Consider the following 12,939-nt stretch of genomic DNA (forward strand, 5'->3'; position numbering starts at 1 on the left):
ACAGATGCAGGATGGAAGCAGGAAGAGAGAGAGAGAAGAGGGAATGTGTGCCTGCCGAGCAGTGATTTGATCATTTAGCATGACAATGAAACTGCAGGATATGCTCTTTTATTTATTTTTCACTAGAATAGAAAGATCTTCACCTAAATAGAAATCACTTGAAAAAATCAATTTTTAACTTATGATAAACTAATCTTTCAAGAACATTTGGGGAAATATATACTTAAAATAAAATCTGGCTTGTACTCTTACCAATAGTAAGCACTAATGTTTAAAATTAGTCAACATCTCCCACAGCAGAAAGAGCTAAATTAAAATTAAAGTTTAAATAATATGTTTAAGCCTGAAAGATACCCCATACTGTTAGATAATGCAAGAATGTTGAGAAAAGTAACTAAAAACTAATTCACCAAGTTTGTAAAATTAAATATTCTATACTCTAGGTAATCTTAATATTACTCAGTCACTGTAAATCGGATTATTCTTGAGATTGTATTTAAGTCAAGGCAAGATATTCTTCTATTTACAAATGTAATTTAGTCTCATGAGTGGGTAATCTTGTTACATATTGTCAGGTTAATTAAAATTGATTCGTGTTTACTAAACATAGTGAATACTAATCAAATAGTAGACACTGAAGTGTTGGAGTTACATTTAAACCTTTGACAGACACCATTAGTGCTGCATGAAAGAATTTGTTGTCTCAGAGCTCAACATTACTTTTCGGCCTTTTCTCCAAAATAAATATTAAGAAAAAATGAGGAGAAATGACCTACACTTTTTAAATGAAATTTTGTGATTTGGGAATATTTGGGAGAATTGGGGATAAGTTTGGGTGGGGGATTGATTATTTATATTTTATTTCTGTTGCTACAAATAGCACATTTGCTTTTCCATCTGCTTAATTCCATTCCAGGTTTGCTATTCTCTACCACTCATAGCATCATTGAGCTCCACCTAATAACTTTTATAGGAGACAAACATTACCAAGCATTTTGAAAAGCAGGTTGAAGATAAAGGCTGATAGCTCACGTGCCCTGGCCTGGTGACTTGGCTCACTTCTGAAGCTTACATCGAATGTGGTCGATCTGCATCAGTTCTATGAGGCTTAAAGAAACATTTCTCCTAATACAAATATAAACCCACTATAATCATTCGTTTTGGGGAAATTTTACAGTTGTTGGTTAACCTGCTCCCTTATGCCCTGCAATATTCATTAGCAGATTTCTCTGTTTACGAGTGATATTATATGGAAATGGTTATGGGAAGCTAACAGATGTAATCACTGAAATAAATTAGAAGGAAAAGTTCTGTTTTTTACAGATGGTTCCATCAAATGTGCTTCCCTCCCGCCCTCCACTTTAACATTTAGTTTTCTTTCAACAGAAAACTTTTCTTTACTGACTACGGGAATGTCGCCAAAGTGGAGAGATGTGACATGGATGGGATGAACAGAACAAGGATAATTGATTCAAAGACAGAGCAGCCAGCTGCACTGGCACTAGACCTAGTCAACAAATTGGTTTACTGGGTAGATCTTTACTTGGACTATGTGGGAGTAGTGGACTATCAAGGAAAAAATAGATACACTATCATTCAAGGCAGACAAGTAAGTACAATTTTGTTAGAAAACGCTCCAAAGGGTAATAAAATGAAAGGAATAATACTAAAAAGAATACCAAAATTTACAATATTGAAAATTTCTTGTGAAGTCGAGCTGCAATGAGTCATAAAAATTATAGCATTTTTCCTATTTCGGAGAATGCTCTTTTCACAGTGATATTGTGATATTTCCACACTATTGGAGATGCTTTTCTTGCTCTTTCTCCCTTCTATTAAAAACAGAGAAAACAAACAAGTAAACAAATACAAAACAAAAAAGACAGAAATGCTATGTTAGCAAGAAAGAAAAGTACTAAAATAGGTCAGATGTTATAGCTTGGGTTTACTAAAAACTAACTTAAGTAGTTCATTCATGAGGAGCTGAACTATCATCTGACCCACGTGGCACTGGAGATATTCGGCTAACAAAAGCAAATGCCTGTTCACAAAAGTATCTTTATTATTTTAATAGGTTTGATTAAATTTTGACTTCTGATGTATTCAAGCACTTCCTTAAAAAAACATTTTGTGAAAGTCAGGAAGGTCAAAATTCTTCCTAAATGTGTTGCTTTTTAGTTTGCCGAATTACAACATTTTTGCAAACAACACTCAGTGAATGCCTAAAACAGATATCTAAGTAAAAATCAGCCTTATTTACTAGAATACTTTTAAAAATCCGATTTTATCTCACTGATTGAACTTATGTGAGATTCTTAATCTATGGAGCTGAAATATGTGAATCTTGGATTCTTTTGCAATGCAAGACAGGTATATTCTGTAATTATCCTTTAAAGTTACTTTTACTTTCTAATCAGCTTTTAAAATGAAATCCTTTCTCCTTCCTTGACAGATAAAGAGATGCAGTAATCTATTTGGGGTGGTGGTGGTGGGAGAAACCTGTTCAGTATTAAAGGTGGGCCAGTGCTTTCTCTCTCACCTTCAGCTGCCCCCAAAATCTTGATTCCTTTCAAAGCTCTTAGTTATGATCTTAGAGGATCTGATCTCTGAGACTATTATGATGGCTCTTCTCTTTACTTATTTGCAATAAAAAAATTAAACCTTGTTACACAGATAGGGAGTTCAAATAATTTTTTGCATCACTACTTTAAGAAGTTTTGAAAGCCTAAAGTTTTTAAATATTCTTTTTTCTCCATGTCTACTGCCTCTGTTTTGCTCATTCCCTAAACATATGTTAAGTCTGCCACTACATAATCCAACATGGATACAGTTTTTGAAGTATTGAGGCTGAAGACAAAATGGTTTACCTACTGCTCCAGGCTTCTCCTACCTCTGCTGGGAGGTAATTAACAGAGAAGTTTATTTTAGGGGAAACAGTCTTTTCTGAAGGAAGATAGGGAGGCAGTGAGTGAATTTTATCTTTACTGGGTAAATATATTTTCCACCCTGACTAATTACCTCTTATGTAGCAAGATTTTTCTCCTGGGTTATAAATTGGCAGTTATGTAGACAACAGTGATGATATCCCATCACCACAGGCTCCCAGGTTGATGGCCCCAAACGTTGAGCAAAAATGCATGAGATTAATGGTGAGGGAAGAGTCTTGAGCTTGCTTGTAATGTTTGTAGGAAAAAAGTGTTACCCAAGTCAAAATTGAGCCATAGATATTTTTAGTAAATTTGATGTCAGCCAGGTGGAAAATGATCTTAGTAAATACACACATGCCTGCACCCACACGTAAGTACAATACCTGCACATACTGTGGAGGTAACATGTACATAGAAAAGAACTATTTAGACTACAACATGGAATAATTCTCCCTAATAATTCTTATATTTTATATCCAACCTAAGCATGAGAAAATGAGATAAAACCCAAGAACAACATATAAAGTCAGTCTTCTTTCAGTCACATCTCATATAAGAAAACCAGGAATAGAAGTAATGAGTCATATATGCTAGGAAGATAAATCAAATGTTTTTGTTTAAACTATAGAACTGGCAGATTTTCTGGTTAAAATAGAACATTTTGTGATTTTGTTCTATAAGTATTTTTACAATCAAACGACACATACTTTTTCAAATTTTCTTAACTGCAAATCTATGTATTAAAAGTGTATAATGCCAAAAGTAGTGACAGATGCTTTTTCAACAAAATCTCTACAGCAAATCAATTGGCAACTTCACTATACCCTGGAACAGAACCATTTTAAATTAAGTAAAGGAGTAGACAAAGGCAACGTGCCTAGCATGTGCCTTTTTATCAGAAAACCAGTGCATATATTCTTCCTTTTGCTCGAGGGGAAAACTTTCTAAGTTCGAGATGTCCATTCCTCCTCATAAACCCAATACCTTTGCCAAAGAGAAGAGCTGGACTGTTAACTAAGTATATGGATAGCAATAAACATAATTCTCAAACAAACAGTTCCATTTCCCATTATAAATTGGCTTTAGAAATAATGCAATTTGTGAGTGAAATGCTGACATTTATTTACAATGATTGCAAATATGTGATTTCTTTATATATTATTTTCTGTGCTGGAGCAAGTGCTAGTCTCAACATAGCTTGGGACCAAAATATTGGATTTTGAATTTATAAAACAAATCTTCAGAGGTGCTTTCTCATTCGTCTTTTCACAGGCAGAGCTATGTTTTTGCAGATTCTATATATCCATTATTATATAAAAAAGTAGCCCCTAAAATATCTCAATTATATATAACAGTGTCATAGGCATATTACTGAATATGCTTGAAAGTCTTGCTCTTACAAGCCTTTAAAAAATAACTACTAAATATGCTGTCTTAATGACACATAAATAAAATTATCTCCCTACATTTGGAACTGTTTTAAACACTACTCCATAATATTTTCTTCTCTAGTTGAAAAGTTTTAACCAGTGAAATGTTGAATTCTTTGAGAAAAAGTAAATAATATCCTTGTGGTTCTCCTGCTGTAGCCATTTTCCATACTAGTAAATTGCAATCAGTTTTTCTTTCAAATTGAAAGCTGCATAATTAAAAATCATAGTTATGTTTTGCGCTCTTTATAGGTCAGACATCTTTATGGTATAACTGTGTTTGAAGATTATTTGTATGCAACCAATTCTGATAACTACAATATTATAAGGATAAACCGATTTAATGGCACTGATATTCACTCGTTAATTAAAATGGAAAATGCTCGGGGAATCCGAATTTATCAAAAAAGAACTCAACCAACAGGTAAGTGGCAGACTTCTTTATAACCTTCCTAATGGTAGATTGAATGGGGATATAGTCCTTGTGCTTTCCTATGGTGTTGAAGTGAGTGAGTCATAAATTCTCTGCTTTGACAGCAAAAGTGGGCATGTCTGCTTGTTAAATGGAATAGAGCTCCCTTCACAAGTCTAAATGACAAATTGTTCAGTTCCTAGTGAATCGTTTCTACAATAGAATTGAAATGATAGCTAGATTTAGATTCAGGAACGGGCTGTCAGTTGTGATGTATGCAGACAGGAAACCCAGATACTAAGGTTATTTTTTTTTTCCTTTTTTGGTGTCATATTGGTAGACATATTTAAAACCAGGTGACTGCCTTGCAGTTTCTGTCCAGTGTTTGTTATAATCACTGGGCTCTCCTAACTTAACATTTCAATTGTTCTTTAGCATATGTTCAGTAAAAAGTAATTTTTAATGAGAAGGCTGCAGTTTTTCTCAGAAAAACAAACCAGTTATTTCTATAGGAGATTAGTGATGCTGTTCATCATTACAATTTAGGTTCAATTATACATAAAATAAGAAAATATAAAAAAATCACCAGCCAACATTTTTGATATATTTTATGCTTACGTTTCAAATTAAAACTAGTCTATAATTATTTAAGCATTAGCATATACCTACTCATAGCTGTACATTGTCATAAATATGTTTACTACAGATTCAAATTTTAAATTCTGTAGCCTTATTAGAGTTTAATATTAGAATTTATTCATTTATCAATTTTTCATGGACAATCTACTATGTTCCAGGAGCTATTCTATATATATTGCGATAGAGCAGTGAATAAAACAGACAAAATATTCTTGCCTTTATGGGTTTGCACTCCAGTGGAGAAGCTATAATACAAAATAACTAAGTAAATTGTGTATTATATTGGAAGATAATAAGTGTCATAGAGAAAATAAAGAAGTTAAGGAGGATAAAGAGTGTCAAGGATGGGAGCAGTTTTCAATTTTATATGGAATAGTCAGAAGAAGTTCCATTGAAAAGACGGCATTGAATGATGACTTGAGGTATTTGAAGGAGAAAGGCATGGGGATTGGTTGTATTAGTCCATTTTCACATTGCTGATAAAGACATACCCAAGACTGGGCAACTTACAAAAGAAAGAGATTTAATTGAACTTAACAGTTATGTGTGGCTGGGGAAGCTTCACAATCATGGCAGAAGGCAAGAAGGAGCAAGTCACATCTTACTTACATGGATGGCAGCAGGCAGAGAGCTTGTGCAGAGACACTCCCCCTTTTTTAAAACCATCAGATCTCATGAGACTTATTTGCTGTCACAAGAATAGCATGGGTAAGACCTGCCCCTATGATGCATTACCTCCCACCGGGTCCCTCCAACAACATGTGGGAATTCAAGATGAGATTTGGGTGAGGACACAGACAAACCATATCAGGGCTATCTGGGCAACAACATTGCAGATGATGGGATGAACAAGCACAAAGGCCATGAGGAAAGAGCATGTCTAGAATATTCAAGGAGTGGCAAGGATACGTATGTCTCTAAAGCAGAATGAATGAGGAAAAGAGGTAGGAAATGAGGCTAGAGAAACAAAGGAGGACCATAACAAGTAGGGCTTGTAGACTATTATAAAAAACTTGTGTTTATACTTTTAGTGAGATGGAAAGTCCTTAGAAAGCATTAAACAGAAAAATCTCATGGTACGATGAACAGTTCTAAAGAACCATATGGCTAGTCCATTGATAATAGGTAGTGAGGAGGAGAAGGATGGAAGGTTACAGAGGATAATAGATTGGATCAAGATGGCAGCTGTGAAAGTGGAGAGAAGTAGTGAAATTCAGAATATAGACAAATATAGAGCCAACAGAATTTTCTGATACATTACATGTGGAGTATAGATGAAAAGAGAATCAAGGATAATGACAATGGACTAGCTAGAGCTGTTGAAATAATTTATTTTTTAGATGGGGAAACTAAGCATGGAGTAGGTTTAGGACAAAGACAGTAAGTTTAATTTTCATGAGTTGCTTTTTATGTTTGTTATAAATTAAAGTGAAAATATTAAGGAGATATTTAAATGTACAACTCTGGAGTTGAAGGGAGAAGTCCAGGCTTGAGATACCAATGTGAGAGTCATTGGCAGATAGGTGACATTTAAAGCCATGATGATGGATGTGAATACCAAGGAAGTAAATACAAAGGGAGGAATAAGATTCCAAATAATGAGCACTGGTATACTCCAACAATAAGGCAAAAACAATAGGAAAAAACAAAAGAGGAGACTGAGGTGAAGCTTCTTAAATCCAATTGACCATTGGATTTAGCAGCATGAAGCTCATTGGAATCTGACAAGGCAGTTTCAGAATGAAGTGAATACCTTAGTAGAATGGGTTTGAGAGAGAGGAAGGAAGTCTTGTAGAAAATGATAATTGGTAACTTTGCATAGTGTGAATGTAAGTTAGAGCAGAGAAATGGAGAGCTGGTTGAAAGAAGGATTGTTGTGGGAATCTGGGTGAAAAGGTTTTTTTATTAGATGTAGAAATGATATTTATATGTTAATGGGCATGATCCAATGGAAAAAGCAAAAGTGATGATGAAGGTGAGAAAGTGGAGAGCTGGTGATTAGATGAAAGGAGATGTGATCTATCATAAAAGTTGAGCGATGTTAGAAAACGAAAACAACACTCTTGGCAGAGAAAAAAATAGGTAAAATTGCAATTCACTCATCTTTCCATTTAGAGAACGAAGAATACACAGAGAATAAGCATAATTTTTAAAAGCATAGTAGTTTTATTATAAAGAGAATATTGCCACAGTATTCATCACCATTTCAAACAAGTGGATGAGCTCAAAGAAACATAATTACAATGATACATAAAATCTTACATATTCTGATTATTTTTTTCACTTTGATTCATCTTTCTTTTCTCTTGCTCTCCATTTATTATTTTTCTTACTTTTTTGTTTACTGGTTCTTAGGTTCTTATGCTCATGAAATATTCTTCTATTCCTCAATTTCTGTATATACTCAGCTTCCACCATTTGACAACTACACACACACACACACACACATACACAGATTTTATTTTGTGGTAGGAGTCTCAAAATGACAACAGACTTAAAATTTTTAAAAATATTTTGCCTCAGCACTTCTCAACAGAGTATATATAATCACGCAATCACATTTATTCTAGTTTAGGCGCCCATATGATGAACTGTTTCAAAGGAAATCCTTTCTCTGCTTAACTACCTAACCTGGGATTATTTTTATGGATCTTTGTATTCATTTTAGAAATTGGTATTTTAAAAAAGGACAAAAAGCATGTACCAGAAAAGTCATGTTACCTTTATTTTGCTCACCTGTGAAGAGTTTAAATTAGTATAAACAGATTTTATTTCTTAGAATTGTTTTTTTAAATACTCACTTAGGAGGATTTTGTCAAATCCCTATCTTCTATGGGGTTTAACCTCTTTTGTATTCAGTTATGGTGCTCAATAGTTGAGTATACAAAATTTTGCTAAGATTCCTTTTTTACACTATAAAAATTTTTGACATAGTGGTGGACATAGTTATCTTGCCTTTGAACTTGAGTTTCACACATGCTGTATTTTATTTGTTGTAGTCAGAAGCCATGCATGTGAAGTGGATCCATATGGAATGCCAGGGGGCTGTTCACACATCTGTCTACTCAGCAGCAGTTACAAAACTCGGACCTGTCGCTGCAGGACTGGCTTCAACTTGGGAAGTGATGGCAGGTCATGCAAAAGTATGTTATTAAAATCAAACATTTTGCCAGCAGCTACCACTTCAGAATAGGATTTTAAGTATTAATTAGCAGCAACAACATCAGTCATAACATGAGACTTCATCAGGTGAAGTTTGCCTACAAATATATACAGTCCATTTTTCTCAAAATAAGTATTTTTCTTTTGTGCTAATAAGAATGAGAAACTAACCAGGCTGTAGAGTCACTAAATTTATTGATTTTAGGGAAACATATGTTGAGGAAGATTTCTAGGAAGATGCTTTCCTTAATTCCCTAAAGAATGTTTTTGAGCTAATGAGCTGGAATGATTAGTTGATCAGATTTCCTCTTATCTGAACCAATATGCTACTCCTCATAATAGGTGTGTTGCTTGGTTCAACAGAAATCCATGTATAGTGAGGCTCACTTTATCCAGGATCACTGGGGACTGAATTCACTTCATGATTTAATTTTCAAGTAACTTAAGCGATGCTAATTAAATATCAAACATTTAATAATGTTATCAAAAATTTTCTAATCTCTTCTATATATCGTTGTTTTATTTTTAAAATAAGCCCGCATAACTTGTTTTAATTTGAATATGGTAATAAGGATTTTTAAAATGACTTTCATAACTTAATATTTTGCCAATAATTAGTTAAGGTCTTTTCCTGGGGTCTTGATAATCAGGTATAGTAGAATGGCTCTGGTTAAAATGGTCCTCGTGGGGACTGTTGGTCTTTAAATTTTCCCCAAACACCATTATTTTTAATTTTATGATGACTGCTTTTTACAGTATCCAGTTTGTCTTTACCTTTGTCAAAGTGACAACTTTTTATTTCTGTCAGTCCTCTCTCTCTCGTCACAATCTTGCCATCTCTTCTACTCTCTGGTTATGTGCTTACTGAGGACTGTGAAATTAGATCGCTAGATGTGTTAGAATTTTAAGTCTAAATGGTTAGAGTTAGAATTTTACGTCTAAATGGTTAGAGTTACTAGTAGAATATATAGTTTAAAAATGAAGAACCTAAGAGGCTGAACTATGTTAAAATGTATGCATTTTTGTACTTTGTTTACATTTTTTATTTGTATTTCTTATTTTGTATTAAATGCTGGGAATGTGAAGGTAACAGGTCTCATGTTCCTAGGCCTTCTGGATAATTGAGGGTACTGAGTTTGAAGCCTCATGATAAAAGAAGTTTAGTGTGGGGGTGCATGTGTGTGTATGTAGCATTTTAAAAATTGATCTTAATGCCACTTGGGAAATATAATCACACACACACACACACATGCATATATGCATACATATATACATACACACATTGGAGGAAAAACGTAAGATCAGAATTGCATATTGTTCAATCATCCCTAATGTAGTATATCACTGGGGTACAGTAATACTCATCAGAAGTCATTCCAGCTATTTGAAGCAGAAAGGGATTTCATGCAAATAGGTTCCTACAAAACCTTTAAAAAACCTGGACCATTAGCTTTTAGACTGGGTCTTTGAAACATTCCCCCAAACACCATTAAACTAACCTGGCTGAAAACTGGAACATCTACCATACTCAGAAGCTAGGGCATCAGGAAGCCACAAATGAAAATGTTAACTTCAAAAACATACCATTTAGCTGAGATCCAGGGATTAGAAAGCTTACATCACAACTATTAGATACAGAGTTAAGTCACATCTGATAGTCCCTAACTGGCAGAAGTAGATAAATTAAGTAAATTAAATTAAAAAGAGGAGGAGGGGCGAGACACCCTGTTCCTCGCCTCTTGATATGGAATGGAAAAAGACTGCTGTGGAAAAATTCAGTATCTCTGTTAGATTCATATCAGTAGAAGTGACAAAAAGGGGACCTTTGCCTCACTTCCATATTCTAAACTTGAGCTACCATATCTAATTTTAGGTAGTTAAATGAAATCCACTACTCTTGGCTATATGAGTGTCTGTGAAACATAATTTTTAGTATTCAATTGTCTATAGTACAAGAAGACACACTAGAATAAACTTAAGGAGGCATTAAAAAATACCTAGGAAATGACTAAAGAAAATAATGGGGAAAATCATTACCATTTTTATTTAATACATACATACCTACATACATGCACAAACACTCACACATATTAAATCAATGAAGTACTAGGTTTACCAATTACCAATTAAGACGTCCATTAAAAGTAAAAACAAGGGTGGGTGTGGTGGCTCAGGCCTGTAATTTCAGCACTTTGGGAGGCTGAAGCAGGTAGATAACTTGAGCTCAGGAGTTTAAGAACAGCCTGAGCAAAATTGCAAAACCTAGTCTCAACAAAAACTACAAAAATTAGACAAGCATGGTGGCACACTCCTGTAGTCCCAGCTACTTGGGAGGCTGAAGTAGAAGGGTAGCTTGAGCCCAGGAAGCAGAGGTTGCAGTGAACCCAGATCTTAGCAAAATGGGCACTGTAAAACCAGCATTCCTGTGCATTGCTAATAGAATTAGAAATTGATATTACAATTGATAAGATGCTTGGTAAAAAATATAATGATCATAAAACTGACAACATCATTTGACAAGGTATCCTACTTTTGATTGAGGACATTAAATATATTTATAATAACAGCAACTAAGAAACAATATAGATATCTAACCATAGGTAAGCAGCTGACTATATTACATTGCTTATCTAGTAGGGAATATTATGCTGCCATTGAAAGGAATGTTTGAAGACTTTTTAGTGACTTGACAAAAAGTCATTACAGTAAAATGAATTTATATATAAGATCCCAATTTTTGAAAAATATAAAAGTATGTATGTATCTAATATTGATAGAAAATACTTAGAAATGTTAATGATTTTCAAATAGATCAATATACTTCAAAATCAAATGAAGTGTTATTTTAAAATAAAGTGTCCTTGACATCAGGTAGACACTGAGAGGCTATGAGGGCAATGAGGATAAGGATGCTAATGCAGTTTATTCTGTAATTTCATCTAAGAAAATGTGTGAAACGCTAAATTGAAAAAAGTATGCTTATCTCAGTATTATTCTAATGATGAAAACAGAAAACCATTTGGAAATTACAAAGTAATTCCAATAATTTTGGTAAATTATTAAATATCAAACAGAAACAAGGCTTAAAATAATGGTTTAATATAGATAATAATCTTGATTCTAAGATTAGTCAATAAGAACTGAATACAAAATTGCGTGTCTACTTTGATATAAGTAAATATACATTGAAAAACTACCTACATATTTTAAATATGAGATAGTCATACAAAAGAATGCTATACAGCAATAAAAATGAATGAACTATGACTACAAAAAGAATGGATGAATATCAAGGATATAATAAGAATCAAATTAATCACAAAATTAACATATGCAATTCAAACATGCAAAATTAAACAATCTGCTTCTGGGAAATACACTACATATGTGCTAAAAGTATTTAAAAAATATATAATAAACACAACAATCAGGATATTGGCTCTTTCTGAGTTGGAGAATGGGTTTGGGGCACATTCATGTCTTCCAGTGTACTGGAAACATTCAGATTTGTGCTAGGTGCCTGGGATTTGTTTTATTTTTATTCTTTATATATTAAAATATGATATCAGTTCCTATCTTAGTTTGCTGAGAATGATGGCTTCCAGCTTCATCCATGTCCCTGTGAAGTACATGATCTCATTCTTCTTTATGGCTGCATAGTATTCCATGGTGTATATGTGCCACATTTTCTTTATCTAGTCTATCATTGATGGGCATTTGGGTTGGTTCCAAGTCTTTGCTACTGTGAACAGTGGTGCAAGAAACATACATGTGCATGTGTCTTTATAAATCATAAAGCCCCTAATGTATGTGGGGTTTATAAATTATAAAGACAAATGCACATGTATATTTTATAATCTTTTGAGTACATACCCAAAGTGCTGGAATTACAGGATCTCATTCCTTTAATGACTGCATACTATTCCATGGTATGTATGTACCACATTTTCTTTATTTGGTCTATCATTGATGAGCATTTTGGTTGGTTCCGTCTTTGATATTGTAAAGAGTGCTGCAATAAACACATAGATATAGGTGTCTTCATAGTAGAATGATTTATATTCCTTTGGGTATATACCCAGTAATGGGATTGCTGGGTCAAATGGTATTTCTGTTTCTAGATCCTTGAGGAATCACCACACTTGTAGAACAAGTGTCTTCCACAATGGTTGAACTAATTTACGCTCCCACCAACAGTGTAAAAATGTTTCTATTTCTCCAAAAACTTGCCAGCATCTATTGTTTCCTGACTTTTTAATAACTGCCATTTTGGCTGGTGTGAGATGGTATCTCATTGAGGTTTTGATTTGCATTTCTCTAATGATTAGTGATGCTGAGCTTTTTTTAATGTTTGTTGGCCACATAAATG

The 12,939-nt window shown here is 33.8% G+C and overlaps 1 protein-coding gene across 1 annotated transcript in view; it reads left to right on the top strand.

Annotated features, from left to right (window-relative positions):
* Positions 1-12,939, top strand: part of LRP1B (LDL receptor related protein 1B) — a 1,560,879-nt gene that overhangs the window by 760,745 nt on the left and 787,195 nt on the right. Inside the window, exons 9-11 of the mRNA XM_064382912.1 lie at positions 1,387-1,609; positions 4,610-4,781; positions 8,408-8,551. Coding sequence (XP_064238982.1) covers positions 1,387-1,609; positions 4,610-4,781; positions 8,408-8,551 — 539 coding nt within the window. The remainder of the gene's footprint in view (positions 1-1,386; positions 1,610-4,609; positions 4,782-8,407; positions 8,552-12,939) is intronic.

Source organism: Aotus nancymaae, unplaced genomic scaffold (assembly GCF_030222135.1).
Source record: "Aotus nancymaae isolate 86718 unplaced genomic scaffold, 86718_ANA_hifiasm-v0.15.2.pri h1tg000029l, whole genome shotgun sequence".
Taxonomy (NCBI): domain Eukaryota; kingdom Metazoa; phylum Chordata; class Mammalia; order Primates; family Aotidae; genus Aotus; species Aotus nancymaae.